At 34.5% G+C, this 15,532-nt stretch overlaps 1 protein-coding gene across 1 annotated transcript in view; it reads right to left on the bottom strand.

Annotated features, from left to right (window-relative positions):
* Positions 1 to 270: 270 nt before the first annotated feature.
* The window catches only part of LOC143534777 (kinesin-like protein KIN-12E), a 29,331-nt gene continuing 14,069 nt past the window's right edge, over positions 271 to 15,532 (bottom strand). Inside the window, exons 4-23 of the mRNA XM_077029188.1 lie at positions 7,647 to 7,844; positions 7,213 to 7,368; positions 7,066 to 7,149; positions 6,867 to 6,986; positions 6,686 to 6,799; positions 6,459 to 6,551; positions 6,242 to 6,331; positions 6,071 to 6,141; positions 5,914 to 5,988; positions 5,722 to 5,809; positions 5,421 to 5,479; positions 5,010 to 5,073; positions 4,738 to 4,803; positions 4,387 to 4,545; positions 4,196 to 4,300; positions 3,484 to 3,719; positions 3,333 to 3,402; positions 3,175 to 3,231; positions 3,020 to 3,079; positions 271 to 2,232 (exon numbers count right to left, since the gene is read on the bottom strand). Of these exons, the coding sequence (XP_076885303.1) occupies positions 271 to 2,232; positions 3,020 to 3,079; positions 3,175 to 3,231; positions 3,333 to 3,402; positions 3,484 to 3,719; positions 4,196 to 4,300; positions 4,387 to 4,545; positions 4,738 to 4,803; positions 5,010 to 5,073; positions 5,421 to 5,479; positions 5,722 to 5,809; positions 5,914 to 5,988; positions 6,071 to 6,141; positions 6,242 to 6,331; positions 6,459 to 6,551; positions 6,686 to 6,799; positions 6,867 to 6,986; positions 7,066 to 7,149; positions 7,213 to 7,368; positions 7,647 to 7,844 (3,927 nt within the window). The remainder of the gene's footprint in view (positions 2,233 to 3,019; positions 3,080 to 3,174; positions 3,232 to 3,332; positions 3,403 to 3,483; positions 3,720 to 4,195; positions 4,301 to 4,386; positions 4,546 to 4,737; positions 4,804 to 5,009; positions 5,074 to 5,420; positions 5,480 to 5,721; positions 5,810 to 5,913; positions 5,989 to 6,070; positions 6,142 to 6,241; positions 6,332 to 6,458; positions 6,552 to 6,685; positions 6,800 to 6,866; positions 6,987 to 7,065; positions 7,150 to 7,212; positions 7,369 to 7,646; positions 7,845 to 15,532) is intronic.

Here is a 15,532-nt window from a genome sequence, read left to right as displayed (position 1 = left end):
CACATCAACAGTTTATTTAATTATATTTAAACAACTTTTATAATATTTTAGGCATATAAATTCGGTTAAGTTTGTTTTCACGTTTGACTAAAAAAATAATCAAAACCCGAACCATATAACACCCTTAAATCCAATAAAAACAATACAAAAGCATGATCACACCCTTGACGTTAGAAGTAACAACATTACAGTGGTTAATCCAATCCCATAACATGCAACTCCAAGAGAGAATTCGCATGTTATAATAATTTAATAAAATCAAATTCCACCTTAGTTAAGACATGATGAGCATATGCTTTCAAGTTCTTCAACAATCTTTTCAAACAACCAGTCCCCTCTTGTTTCTTCAACCATATCACTCACTTTCTGCACACAAACACTTCTTTCCACCTCCAAATCCTCCAATCTTTTCACACCCATCTCTACTTCTTCACTCAAAATCATACTCTCTTCATCTCTTAACTTTCCAACAAACATAGTTTCTTGGAATTCAAGAAACAAGTTCTCAAATTCGGTTGTCCCGCTTTCTTTCATCTCCAATAGCATTTGCTTTTCTTCAATGCTACTTTGAAGCTTGATCTCAGTCTCCTCCGTTAAGTTTGACAATTTTTGAATTTCCAACTCGACCGCCTTCTGTTTCTTATCCAAATCATGTGACATTTTCATTATTCTTTCATACTCTGATTTAACAGTCACGAGTTTTTCTTGATCTTGCTTCATTTCACTCTGCAGTTGTCTTTTTTCCTCTTCGGATTTGAGTAATTCTGTTGCTTTACCTAACTCCCACTTCACATTATCGATAGCAAGAAGAACTTTGTCATTTTCACGTTTATTTATTTCTTCTTCAATCTTTACCTTTAATGTTGCTATATGATTCTTTAACTCGCTTTCTGATTGTTTAATCTTTGACATAGCGCGCTCGTTTTCTTCCTTGACGGTCAAAACTCGGATCAACTCGTTTTTCTTTGACTGCAGATGAGATGATGCAGCGTGTGCTTTGGCTCGGGATTGAGCTTCACGTTGCTCGAAGTAACAGAGAGATTTTGAAAAGTTTGACATTGACTGTTTGACCGCAGTCATCTTTCTTTGAAGCGTGTTTTCGCGTTCTTTTATATGAGAAATGGCAACGTTTGTTGACTTGTGATGTTTCTGTTTGACCAAAACATCGACTTTGACTTTTTGTAAGGTTCGCGAAAGGCGGTCAATGTCGATAATCTCTCGTTCAAGTGAAGTGAATAAACCGACATTCTCGGATGATTTTGAAAGCAATTTGTGTACGTTATCCAGCTTTTCTTGAAGATTCTTGTTTGCAGAGACAAAGTCAACTTGATTTTGTTCATCACAATAAGTTGATTTTTCTACCATCTGTACATCTGGGTCATCGTTCACACTGACTTCAACCAGATTATCATCAATTAAACCATTTACCTGAGCTTCACTTCCTTCCTTGACTTGGGTACTTTGACTTTTTTGATCGATTGAAGAAAATAATCTTTTTAATTCATCTCGTTCTTGCATTGCATTTTCATACATGCCAAGTAATCTTTCGTTCTCTTCATGCAGCTCGGTTAACTGATGCTCTAAATTCTCATTCAGTCTTCTCAATTCAACTTCCTTTTGACCAAACTCGGCTTGATCAGCACGGTTCTGTTGACCTTTTTCTCGCATTGCCTTTTCATACAATCCAAGCAATCTATCATTCTCTTCATGCATTTCTGTCAACTTCTCATTTAGTCTTCTCAATTCAACTTCTTTTTGGTCAACATTGTTCTGTTGACTTTCTTGCAATGCCTTTTCATACAATCCAAGTAATTTATCATTCTCTTCATGCATTTCAACTAACTGCTGCTCTAACTTCTCGTTTAATCTTCTCAGTTCAGTGTCTTTTTGAGCAAGCTCAGTTTGGTCAGCATGGTTGTTATGACTTTCTTCAATTCGGTTAATGTTTTGTTGACTGTCGGCAACTGCATGATCATAAAGTTCAATGAGTTTATTGTTGTCGTCGATTAGCATTTTGAGCTTCGCTTTTAATTCGTCGTTTTCTTTCGATAATATGATTGCGGTTTCGTGAGCCTCGGCTTCTCGTTGACTTGCAGCCGCAATTGCATCAACCATGGTTTGTAGCTCTCTTTGATCACTTACATGAGTAACATTAGGTGTAGCTACATGAGTAACATTGGGTGTGGTTATTAAAGGGAACTCAAATTGTGTCTTCTGAGGAGTTACCGGTTCCTACAATAATACCACACATTTTTAAACATTAAACAAAATAAAATGACCATAAAACAAATAAATGAAGCGGCAAAAAGACGGGTTAGTAACCATTTGTTAAGAACATTTTTGTCCAGAAGCTTATACTTTTAAGGAATAATTAGCTTGTCAACTTATATCTTGAATAATTACCCGTTTTTGTTTTAAAACACACATGCCCAACCCACTAGAGATAAAACACACCCCATATCAGTTTAGCCAAAAATAAATAAATAAATGTGTCCGTATCTGTTCAAAGAATTGAGCGTGTGGTGAACGAATAACTTTGTTCATTTAGTTAAACGAATGCACATAAACACAAGTCTTGTTCGTAAACATTCGTTCGTTTAAGTTCTTTACGTTAGTAAACATATTCATTTAAAATTTGGTGGCCGAATACAACGTAGTATAGTTTTAACAACTTTTTAGGCCCAACACATTGTTCTTCACATTTCTTTTAACTAGTTTTACCTCAGTTAGGTTCGTTGATCTATGTACATTCGTAAACCGTGCGTTTATAAAAACACATAAATGAACGCGGGCATGTTCAATGTTTTAGCAAATGAACACGAACAAAAAAACCCGTTTGTCTAACTGTTTCTTGTTCAATCGTTTGTTTGATTAAAGTTAAACAAACAAACACGAACACACTCCTTTGTGTTCGTTCGATCCACTTACTACTGTCTGACCCGCTAGAAATAAACCATAACCCAAATCAACCCATTTATTAGTAATAATGGGTCAAAATTACATGAGAAATAGAATTTACCTTAAGACTAAAAAAGTCACCGTCCCTTTTACTGTCCAGCATAAAGTCAAAACTTGATTTCTGGTTCATTAGATACAAAATGATAATGTTACAATATTGCATTTTCTTTACAAAAAACATAACACATGATCAAAGTTTATGACTTAAACATATACCTTGGCAGGTGTAGGCTGTGTTTCATGCATAAGTTTCCAGTCAAGCGCATCAAGCAACTGCACATTATGCAACACCGTTAAATAAGTGTAAAAGAATACTAAAAAAACAAATATAAGTAAAGTCAACATAAGTCAAATACTAGCCAGATGGACCAGACCTTATTCTCAAGTATCATGATCTGTTCATTCATCCTTTCCTGTTCACCTTCCTCATAAAATGACTTTAATCTGCATTTCAAACCATGAATTTAGTAAAACTATCATTTCATTTAAGAAAAATAAGAATTCAGAAAATATAAGCAAGCACGCCTTCTGATTTCTTCTTTTAGTCTCAGATTTTCCATTGCAAATCGTGTGACTTCTTGATTTCTATCAGCTTGTGAGCGTAAGACATCAAGCTCCTTTAAATGCTCTTCTTTCTCTTTTAATAAATGTGTCTCAGCAGATATTTTCCCGGATGCAACACCTTCTAGCCTTTTTATTGCAGCGGCACGAAACCTTAGTCTCATTTTTAAACCTTGTATCTCATCTTCCCTTTGTTTTGCCTATTTTTCCCAAAAAATAGAATTATTGGATATTTTACTAAAAATCATACAGATGACAAAATGGGATGTCAAGGGTTATATAGAGGATTAGATTGTCAAATACAATAACAGAATTTATATATTTCAGTAACAATATAAACTTTTGCAGTTTAAAAAAGAGAACAGTACAGCTCGTTTTCAAAAAATGATTTCAGAGGGTTTACATGTTAGAAATAAGGGAGTGCATAAAACCAAAATAACCGTACCTAACCCAAAACTGAGGGTTTGGTTTTATATTTTCTTCAAAAACTAAATATCTGGTTCGGTTTCAGTTTTGCATGAAACAAAAACGTTTTACACCCAGAGTTTCAAGCGCAAATCCATTAACTTGGGCCATTTTTCTTCAAGCTCAAATGACAAAACTGATAATACAGAAACCGAATGGATTTCAGAAACCAAATTTTTGGTTTTCGGTTCAGTTTGATCCCAAAACATACCAATTGTAAAGCAGCCTGACTTTCAGCAGTAAGTGCCTGCAATCTGATGTCTTTATCTTTTACCCTTCTAAAAGCACCAACAAGAGCCACTTCATACTCTTTTTTCTGCAATTAGAGACAGGCTTTTTTAAGTTCATAATTCAAGCAAAAATGCTAAAAGATTGCTTAATTATCCATAAATGAATTAGTACATTTGATATTCGTTTAACGGCAGTAACTGGACTGAATGATCCTTGAATCCCCTCCCACTTGAATGACCCTGGAGATCCAGGAAAAGACACGGTCCAAGTATCGTCTCCATTGTTCTCGGTTCCTCCATTGATCACATTTTGCAAACGAGATACTTCGTTCTGATAATGAAGAAAACTCCAGTTACAATTTAGAAACAATAGCATCACAGTTGACATTTATGAACTCAAAAGCAGTAAAGGCTGACTATGTAGTGTACTATTTGCAATGAAAGAATAAGTTGATATCAAATTTCATGCAAATTTATGAAGAATTAGAATGATTTTTTTTTTTTTAAAAGATGAAAGTAAGACCTTCAGGTTTTGAATCTGCGTCCTCATAGCAAGAACATCTCCAGAAGCATCTTCATTTACGGTAGCCTGCAGTTATAAATTTATAGCACTCCAAATCTCAGGCTGGTATGTGAAGTTATATAATTATAGAAGTCCATAGTCATTAGTGATGTTGAATACTGACACTTAATGAACAGTGTACTGTTTTTGCAAAGATTGAAGTAACAAACTATTTTTACTCACATGACATACATAAAAAAACAAATGTCTAATATGAATAGGAATTAACGTACATGATTTTTGATGAATTTTGCACGTTGAGCAAACTTGAGTGTGCTCAATGTCTCCAACGAATTGCTGCAGAATCATACACAGGTTATTCCAAACACGTACTTATAAAAGCAATATTTATGTACAGCAGAAAATAGTAAAAGACACTTTTAAGGGTGATTGTATTCAATTAACAATCTGTATAACCTTTTGCAGTTTTCATCATTTTGCTTTCGTGACACCGAACCTTTTGAAGTCATCACTTTATAGTAATCACTAGAAACTTTTAAACGTCTTGTAATTGTATGCAGTTGAAACAAATTCATCTAATAATAAACTGAGTTTTTAGTTCATTCTCACTTCAAACTCCACATGCTAATTCCAAACATAAGAAGTGGTATTATGTAAATCTGCAGTGTTCTAAATGTACTCACCAAGTAGATGGACTGATATTTGCGATTATTGTAGTTTTTGAATTTCCACCTAAAGAATCCTGAAATTCATGCAAATTACAATATTAGTATTACATGTCACACCATAGTGAAAACAAACTTTACATAGAAAGAAAAGAACTTGAACAAGAAGAAAATATACAAATTATACTATGTCCTCATGACAATTTATTATTTCCTCATTATATCTTATGCAAATAAGATCAAAGTTCTACAACCAAAAGCACTAATAATCTAATTTTTTCCCTGATTTGTATAAATGTGTTAATGAAGCATAACAAACCTGAAGTAAAAATGTGAGTTTGGAATCCCTATATGGAACATGAGGAGATTTCCCATTTGACACACTGACAAGATTCATGATAACAAGTCTGCATATACAGTAGAAGAAACAATTAAGTTTAATATACAATTATTAGAGAATATGTGTTTTAACATCTCAAAGACATGCATAATTGAAAACACATATAAATACCCTAGAGTTGAGAGTGATTTATTTATATTGGTTGCTTCTTTTAAACGTTCTCCTTCAGCACCAGAACTCTTCTGCCTGCATTACGGAAAACTCTTTCAGCATATAGTCTAGATCCTATAAATCTTTGAAGTATATAAAATATTTAAATTCTACCAACCTCTCAGATCCTGCCAAATCCACAAGATTCAGACGAGCAAATCGATGATGTGTCACACCTTGAGAGACCCACTATAATCAGTAAAATTAGTTAGAACTGAAAAATTAATCATTAACAACAATAGTCTTATATTTCATCATCACAACAATACAATGGAAATGAGAGACTAACTTTGCTTTCTATTATACAAGTAAACACGCTATGAGAGCGACTGCTAGCACGATTCATGTTTGTAGAAGCAACCTTTCTGTTTGCAGCACCCTGAAATACAGTTTAAGAAAATTAACTAACAAATGAATGATTCTATCTAAACTTGTGATTAGAAACATAAAGTATGAATATTAAACATGATGAAACAACCAACTTGTAAGTTAGAACTTAAAAAAACCTGAATAAGTTGTTGAATAACGTCTCTAGCACTAGTAACCTCAATTTCCTTGAGATTATCAACATATATCCCTTTCTTAGTGTCTTCTCTAATCTGGAGATAACAAAAAAACTTTTTTGTTAGTATAAATATATTTCAAGTTAAATGTATCATGTACTGAAAATAATAAAGCAATAGCAACCAAATCAATGTGAAAGGCAGAGAAATAAAATTAAAGTATATGTGACCTGTAAGTTGGTAGATGATGGATCTAGCAAATCAAGAATTTGCTCGTTATATATCTCTAAAAACGAGCATTTGCAAGTGTACTGTATTTTTTCTTCTCTTCGAGCCTCCCTTTCCTGCAACAAAGCACATTAGTGTATAAACAAGTAAAATTGTTATATAGCAGCATATAAAACTAATTACCTTTTGAATTCGTGTAAATAGATACTCAAAGACCCTCGGTGTCATCCCTGAGTTCACACTGTGTCTTCTAGATCCCCCATCGATGTCCCCAAGCATTGTATGTGTTTTACCACTACCAGTCTGTAGATAAAACAATTAAAATGATGTTACAATGAATCAGTTTCATTGCCTAAAAGTTGAACAATAAGAATAAACTCACTTGACCATATGCAAACATGCAACTGTTGTAGCCTCCCATGCAGTTTTCCACCATGGGTACACCAGCAACTTTGAATAGCATTTCCTGCAGCATTACCAGTTATTAAATGAAGCAAAAAAAAAAAGAAAGTGATGTATAATACCATACCTGAGTAACATGTTCATCAGCAACATGGTCAAAGGTAAAACGGGCTTCAGGTGGCCCAATCCATGTTATAGTTTGGCTACTAGCTTGCTTGACACATCTACTCGGTCCCTGTACAGCTATCTCAGAAGTGCTGAGAGGTCGTACCCGTATGATAACCTGCATTTAAAAAAACATTTGATTTGATAGGTAAGGTAAAAACCTTGCTTTTGAATCTCATATTGGCAGGGACATATATGGACCAAGACTATCAAGAGAAAATTGCATTTTAAGATAATTAACTTCTAGAGTTATTAAAACTAACTAAAAACTATTAGCATACCTAGAAACTTAAATATCCTAAATTGAAATGATTAGGTCAAACAAGGTGAGTGAATATAAGTTATCGATGAGTGCAGATATCATCAAACTTTTTAATGTGAAAGCGAAACGATTACCTGAACATTATGATCTTTCCAGAAGGCAGGATCTTCTCGGAACTCAAAACTATCATTAAGATTAACCGCAACAGAAGAAGAAGAAGAAGAAGAATATTCACCGCCTCTGTCTCTGTCTCGGAAACTGAACGGAGTTTCCTTGATAACCGATAATGATGATTCCGACGACCGATTGTGTTCGGAATATCCAAATCTAGTCTGCATTGTCAGTCACCGCTTGAGATTTCAAATATTTTGAATCAAGGAACTGAGGCCGCCTAGTGTCTGCTTGCTTTATTTATTTTGAGAAAATTACTATTTATGTACCGGCGGTTTTAGGGCGAACACACGATGAGTTTCCGAAAAAAATTTTAAACTGGTTGAGTCCTCGTGGTTTCAGAAACAAATAATTTGAGTCCCTGTGGTTTCAGAAACGAACAATTTGAGTCCCTGTGGTTTCAGTAAAATGAAAGTTTACCCTGAAAGTTACGTAACGGCAAGGACTCAAATGGTTCGTTTCTGAAACCATGGGGACTCAACCAGTTCAAAAAATTTTTCGGAGACTCTTGATGCCTTCGGCTTAAAACCACAAGGACGCAAATAGTAATTTTCTAATTTATTTATTCAAGTGTAGAATATTAGAAACTCCATCTTTAGTCCTTTAGCTTGTAAATTTGCTTACTTTTTATCCTTCTTTTTTTCTTTTCTTTTTAATTTGCTACTTCCGTCTTCCATCAACGTAAGGTTCTAAGTTCGGTTCTCATTGAAAGTGCATGTCATCCATTCCATTGCAGACACTTCAATTAAATTGAAAATTTAAAAATTGATTTCAGCTCATAAAAGTCTATTCATATGATGATCAAATCGATGGTCGGTTGATGATTACGAGATTACATCAAGTGATTTCGGTGTCCAATTTCATGTTATAAAAGGGGATTGTTTTCCGGTGACTTTTCGACGACTTTTCCGGCGAAATTTCCATAGACTTTTCCGGTGAGGTGGTGGCGGTGGGTAACGATTGTGGTGGCGGTGGAAGATGGAGTGGTGGTGGTTGTAGAAGATAAGTGAAGATGTAAGTGGGCGTTATGTGTGTGGGTTTTTGAAATTAATGTAAGTGGATTTTGAAATTAAAGTAAGTGGGTTTTATGTTAAAGTAGTAGACTAAAATAATCTCCTTCCTAACCTTCTTAGGAAAATCAAACTTCTTATTTGAACATAACCCTTTATTTATGTTTATTTTGTTTATAATTGTTTTGCTATTTTTATATTTTGTAATGATTTTTTTTTTTATTTTTTAACGTAACTTTGTTTTAATTTAATACGTGTATAGTAGTTTGTTACGTTAATTATATTTATTTAACGTTAGGACTCTTTCAATTGAGATGTGTAGGTTTCTTAGATTTTTTTTACGAACGAACATAAACGAACACGAATATGCTGATTTTTTAAAACGAGCAAACATGAACACAAATATTTGTCTTATGAAAAGGGGCGGTTAATGTAGGTTATGATGATGGTTGATGCATGAGAGGGGAGGTTGATGATGGTGGGTGGTAATGATAAGTAAACCAGTGATGGAGATGATAGACCGGTGACATGGAATATGTAGATGAGAGAAATTATACTAAGTTTGATGTTAAAAGGGTTTCACAAATAAATGAGATCTTATAATCCGTTTAAGGGTCATCCGGGTTTTGTGAGACCCATGACCAGTGAAAATTATTGTTTGATAATTAAGGGGTTTCACAAATAATTGAGATGTTACAACCCGTTTAAGAGTTATCCGGGTTTCGTGAAACCCATGACCCACAAAAATTATTGTTTGATGATGAAATGTTTTATAAGTAAATGAGATGTTATAACCCGTTTAAGGATTATCCGGGTTTGGTAAGATTAATATCCACGAATTCGGGTCAAACGCATAAGAAGTCACTATTCAGGAATGAAGCAATCTGGTGGCCTGAGAGGAGGTAGGGAGCAACCACATCACGACACATAGGATATTTATGTAGACAATTATATATATAGATAAACTACTGCTACTGCTACTTATGAGCAATGTTGTAAAAGCAGTTTTACAAGGCTAAGCCTCGAGTAATCATTATAAGGTATGGTGCCGATGAGACTTTTTTTTAACTCGGTATATTACTAGGAATCAATCAAATGTGGTCAACCTCATCCAGAATCAAATCTAGTCGGGTCAACTTGGAATGATTTTGACTTCAAAAAATATAACATAATTTGTATTTCTATAATATTAAAGAAAAAATATTATTTTTTTAATTACTGATTATCATTTTATAGAATAATTTAGTATTTAAACATGTATTTATCTTATTTATATTGATGTTCATCTATTTTATATATATGTTAGTAACTTATGATATTTGACATATATATAAAATACAAAAAATAATTTTATTTAAATTTACAATGTCAGAGTATTCTCTGAGTAATCTATTAGTCGGCCGCCTAATGACTTTTGTAACTTTGATTATGATTACCCATTACCTGAAAATTGATGTGACTCCACCAATACCTACTAACTAACGAGATCAGGTCAAGCATGTTTACGCTTGGCAAGTAGCCTTCAAGAATTAATTAAAGATTGTATTTGAACATGGACCTTGATAGCGCCCACCGGCGCCAGTCATGAGGACTTTGACCATGTTTCTTATTAATAGTGCTTTGAGCTATTTGAGCTCATATCATGCTCAAATCTTTCTTGAGTCGGGCTCGAGGTTGTAACATGAAGGCTCGTCGTCTAATTAACTTTGAGCTTTGAGTTTTGGACATCAAGTCAATGGAGCAAGTTTCATGGTTCAATATATAGTCACTAGGATATAGCCCGTGTGATACACGGGTGGTTAAAAAGTAAATAAAAAAGTTAAAGTTAATAATATACATAATAATATACCTTATGGATTTATAAGATATAAATAATTTTTTTTCTAAAATACATAGAATAGGTTAGTAAGAATATTTTGTATTTGTATTTTAAAAGAAATCAAAATGGAAGGTTGTGAATCTATAACAATTACAAAAAAGAAAAGATTAACATCAATTCATCCTAGTTGAGATGGTAAGCCACAAACATTTCAAAATTAAGGTAGTGAGTTTAATTCTTACCAACAACATATTTTTCATTTTATCATTCATTAAATGAAAATTGTAAAAATAGAAAGTTATACACTTGGCATCTATGTGGAGGGTCTAGTTGAATGACATGTGGAAATAATGTGTTATAGGTAGATTCAGGTATGTTAGATTTTTTTTCTTTGTATTAGTAGGGGTTTAGAAAGTTGTTAAGTGCTTGTAGTTCGCTACTTGAACAATGGAAAACACACCTGTATTTGAGACACTTAGTCTGCTCGTTGAATATGCAGGGTCGCCCTAGTCCTCTTACTTGTCAAGAGAATTTGTGTAGTTTTCTTCTTGAACCAACAAACTCTAAGAAAAGGACAAAATATGTTACAATACTTACTTGGGAGAGTTATTTTACCCTAAGATTTCTGAAAAGCAAATTTGCTTACCCGACCAGCGAACTCTAGTCATGTCCACTTATTTTTTTGTGACGCCAACAGTAATAAACGAGATACTTACCCACTATTTCAGCAAGCTATATAAAGTAATAAGCCGTACCACAATTTTAAAAATCAAATAAGAGACGAATAATTATTTACTTATTTAGCACCCTTATCAACAATTCAATATTTGAACGACGAAAATATGTAATTTGGGAGACTTGAACTCATGACCTCTCAATTTTTTTTGATGTTTTGAAGGCTTTATCTTTGTAACTTTAACATAAAAAAAGGTATTCTCTTCTCATAATTAATAAAAATTTAATAAAACCTTTTAACCAATGTTTTGAAACTTGGACCGGACCAGCTGATCCGATCGGAACTCGCTAAGCATACCTGTTCGGTTCACACTAGGTGGCTCGTTTTTTAAAAGCTGGCCGGTTTTTACTTTTATTGGTCGAACCGGACCCAGTGAATCGCCGGGTGGACCGGAAATTTTAAATAATTAATAAAAGAAACCAACAAAATAAATCTGAAAACCTTAGATTCCATTTCTAAACCACACGGCTTCGTCACCAACTCTCCAATCGTCTCTGAATCGATTACTCGATTGAAACTTCGTCGATTTGAACTTCTCATGACGCTTAAGTGGTTTGATTTTCACACAAGATAAGAACGAGGATGGTAATTGACTGATTATATGACATCGGAAGATGGGAAGAAGAACATGAACACCAGTTAATTTTCTCATGGCCTCTACTCTATCTCCGTTATATCACATAGGGTTCCTTTGTTCCTAACGGTCCGCGACTAACCGAGTCCTAACGTCGTTTCTTGTAGGTCGCCGGAAAAACGTTTTGGCCGAAGAAGTCACATTTTTGCCGGAAAACTCATTTCGTTAACGATGATAGCAACAGCCATCTCCGACCGAACTGAACTCCATTGACGCATTTCGTTAACATGTCGCCGGTGCTATATTTCGAGAGTGCATCGCCGTCGACAGGAACATGGTTGTCAGACATTGCAGCCCGTTGTTGACGACCAGAACATCATGTGGATTGCGTGTCGACGACGACGAGATAGGGTGTAGAACACGTTAGGGACGATGCTTTCTGGCCGGCCATTAGTCTTGCTGTGATTGGTTTGCTAATGTGTCGGCGGGATTACCAAACACATTGTTGTCGACGCATTAGAGGAGGGGCAACTCTGGAAACTCGAATTAAAGGGGATAAACAAGGAATCTTTCTCAATTAAGGGGTTATTTTGGGAATTTTCTCTTTTAAATGTGTTTTCTAGAAGAGAATGAGTGATGGGGAGGAGAGAGACTGAAAATTAGTTCTTCTACAAAAACATCGAAAAACAAGTATGTTAGTGTGACTAGGAGAGAGCAAAGATGTTAGAAAAATGGTGTTTTTAGCACAATAAAAACACCCATAAAAATGAATTTATTGTGGATGCTCTCAGAATAAAACAAATTAAAGTGTCAAAACACCCAATAACACAAGATCTTAATGATGATGAACAAATCATATATCAAAAGTAAATTATGAAAACATTAGAAAGATGATGTTTTTGATGATAAGTTGGGCCAACCCAATTATTTAGGTGACCCAAAGCGAATTGAAGATCTAGAGACAAGGGTGAAGCTTCTTTATGGCCCAGGCCAATTATTTAGGTGACCCAAAGCGAATTGAAGATCTAGAGACAAGGGTGAAGCTTCTTTATGGCACAGGGTGTCCCCCCCCCCCTCTCAGTAGCGTAAGTTTACATGTTTTTGTTTGAAAATTTTTATATGTATTATCTAAAAAGTGTGAATTTAGGAGGCTCGATAAATCAAGTACAAAGGAAAATTTTTTAAAAACGTTATAAATATGGTTCATATAAATAAGTATGCATGTATGGTCATGAGTAAACGGATCACATGTTTTTTAAACAACACTTGTCGGCTATTAGGGAATATTTTTAAAAGTAATATCTCATCAGATTTTACATGTTTTTTTTAAACGGATCTGCCATCGAACAGTTGAGGCCAAAGTGACATCATAGCCTCGCTACCTAAAAGTAAAGTAGCAAGGTACCACTGCTATGAACACATTGCTAAAGGGTCCTACTAGGGACACCCACCACACCCATAAATACGTTGCGTATAGGCCTATATACGCGGCGTATTAGGGTACGATTTGACGTCCTAGCCTGGCTCTGTCATAGGGTTGTCGGATCGTACCCTCATACGTCACGTATAGGCCTATACGCGGCGTATTGGGTTTTGTATATTATTGGAGCCCGGCTCCCTTCCCTCCCTCTCCACCATTTCTTTTTTCCTTTTTTTTTTCCTAACCCTCACCTTCACCCTCTTCATTCAACCAACACCAACAACCATATATGTTTCCGGAGTCGGACGAGGAGATGCCGGACGGTGCTAACGGTCAGTCGGAGTTAAACCAGGTTTCGTTTTATCTTTATTTAGTATATGTTAGGACATAGTTGTAGATGTTAGGACAGAGATTTGGTGAATGGTTTACTTTTGAAATTTTTCTAGGCACCGACCGTTTTACGGTAACCCTAGTTCGTCGGGCCTCCCAAACTTAAAATAGATTTCCCATACTGTTACCGTTATTGTTAAAATTTTTATTATATTATTACTATTAAAATATTAATATTATTATTAAGATATTGTTGTTATGAAAATATTATTGTTTATAAAATAAAATACTATTATTGTATTTATTAAAATACTACTATTATTATTAAAATAATAATATTAAAATACTATTATAATATTAATTATTATTTTTATTCTAAACATATAATTGTTAGTATTAAAGCATTAATTTTTATATTATTATTAGTACTAAAATATTATTATTATTATTATTAGGTACCTGATGTAAGCCAGAGATTCAGATGTCGGGGTTAGGCGGCGACGCAAGACGCTCGGAGGTACGTTCGTATACTATATTGTATAATATAACATAACATAACATAACATAATATAATAATATTATTTTATTATTATATTATATTATGTTATATTGTATTATGTTATATTGTATTATATCAAACGGGTGCTGTTATGTTAGTGAGTTTTTCTAGAAAAGCCCACCAGTGTTGTCTTATTATGTTTTTTTTTTCTTTTTTTTATTTCTTTTCTTTTCTTTTGTTATTATTAATGTTATTTATGATTATTATTATTAATATTAATATTATTTACTTATCAATAACATATTATTATTCGAAATTCGATAAAGGGCGTTCAGTAGCAGGACTTATTTGGGAAAATTGACAGTGCGAAACAAACTTTTAAATTATTGGCTGGTTTCGTTATGGGCATCTTGAATCAGTTACAGTGGCTTACTTAGGAAAACTGGCATTTCCAAATGAACTTTCAATTTCTTGGGTGCTTTCGTTATCGACATCTCAAATCTGGCTCTTCGATTTCTTCGAAATCCAATGGTCTTGACCGTCGGTCACCACCGACAACCGTAGTTGTGTTCACTCAAACACATATCAGTCGTCACTAAGCTTAAGCTTAGGCTTGTTATTAGTTTCATTTTTAGTTGGGGGTATTCTAAGTTGATCATGTTGCGTATATTAAAGAATTATCAGCTTATATATATACGCATATATATATATATATATAGTAGATGTGCGGTATAAGAATTCATTACGCCGACATAACCAGCACCAGATCAAGATACTAGTTTGATGAGTTTGAATATCTCGGATCCGCGATATCCGCTAACGGCAGCGAGAACGAGAGCCCCTACTTTGGAGAGATAGATGGAAATTCGGTCATTGCTCCAACATAACGAGCACCAGATTGAGATATTAGTTCAGACTTAGCTAAACCGGTTGACACGTATGCAGACGTGGATTTAGGTTCGGTGTTGACGTGGATATTAACACGTTTTTTACAGCTTTCGTTGACACGTTTGCATAATACACAATGAAAGTACAAACTCAAACAACAATCCATACAATAGCAATTGTCTTCGTTATTTTTCTCTTCTTCTTGTTTAACTGGTCGTTGAAGAGAATTGCTATTGTATGGATTGTTGTTTGAGTTTGTGCTTTCATTGTGTATTATGCAAACGTGTTAATATCGGCGTCAACACCGAGCCTAAATCCACGTCAGCGTACGTGTCAACCGGTTCAGGTAAGTCCGGGTTAATATCTCAGTTTGGTGCTCGTTAAGCTGGAGCAATGACCGAATTTCCACTTATCTGTCCAAAGTATGGGCTCACGTTTTCGCTGCCGTTAACGGATACCGCGGATCCGAGAGATTCAAACTCATCAAACTAGTATCTCGATCTGGTGCTGGTTATGTAGGCGCAATGAATTCTTATACCACACATGTACTATATATATATACATATACGTATA

Source organism: Bidens hawaiensis, unplaced genomic scaffold, assembly GCF_021521415.1.
Source record: "Bidens hawaiensis isolate Kalapana, Puna unplaced genomic scaffold, B.hawaiensis_p1.1 tig00010343_1, whole genome shotgun sequence".
NCBI lineage: Eukaryota > Viridiplantae > Streptophyta > Magnoliopsida > Asterales > Asteraceae > Bidens > Bidens hawaiensis.
This window is presented reverse-complemented; position numbering and strand designations above follow the sequence as displayed.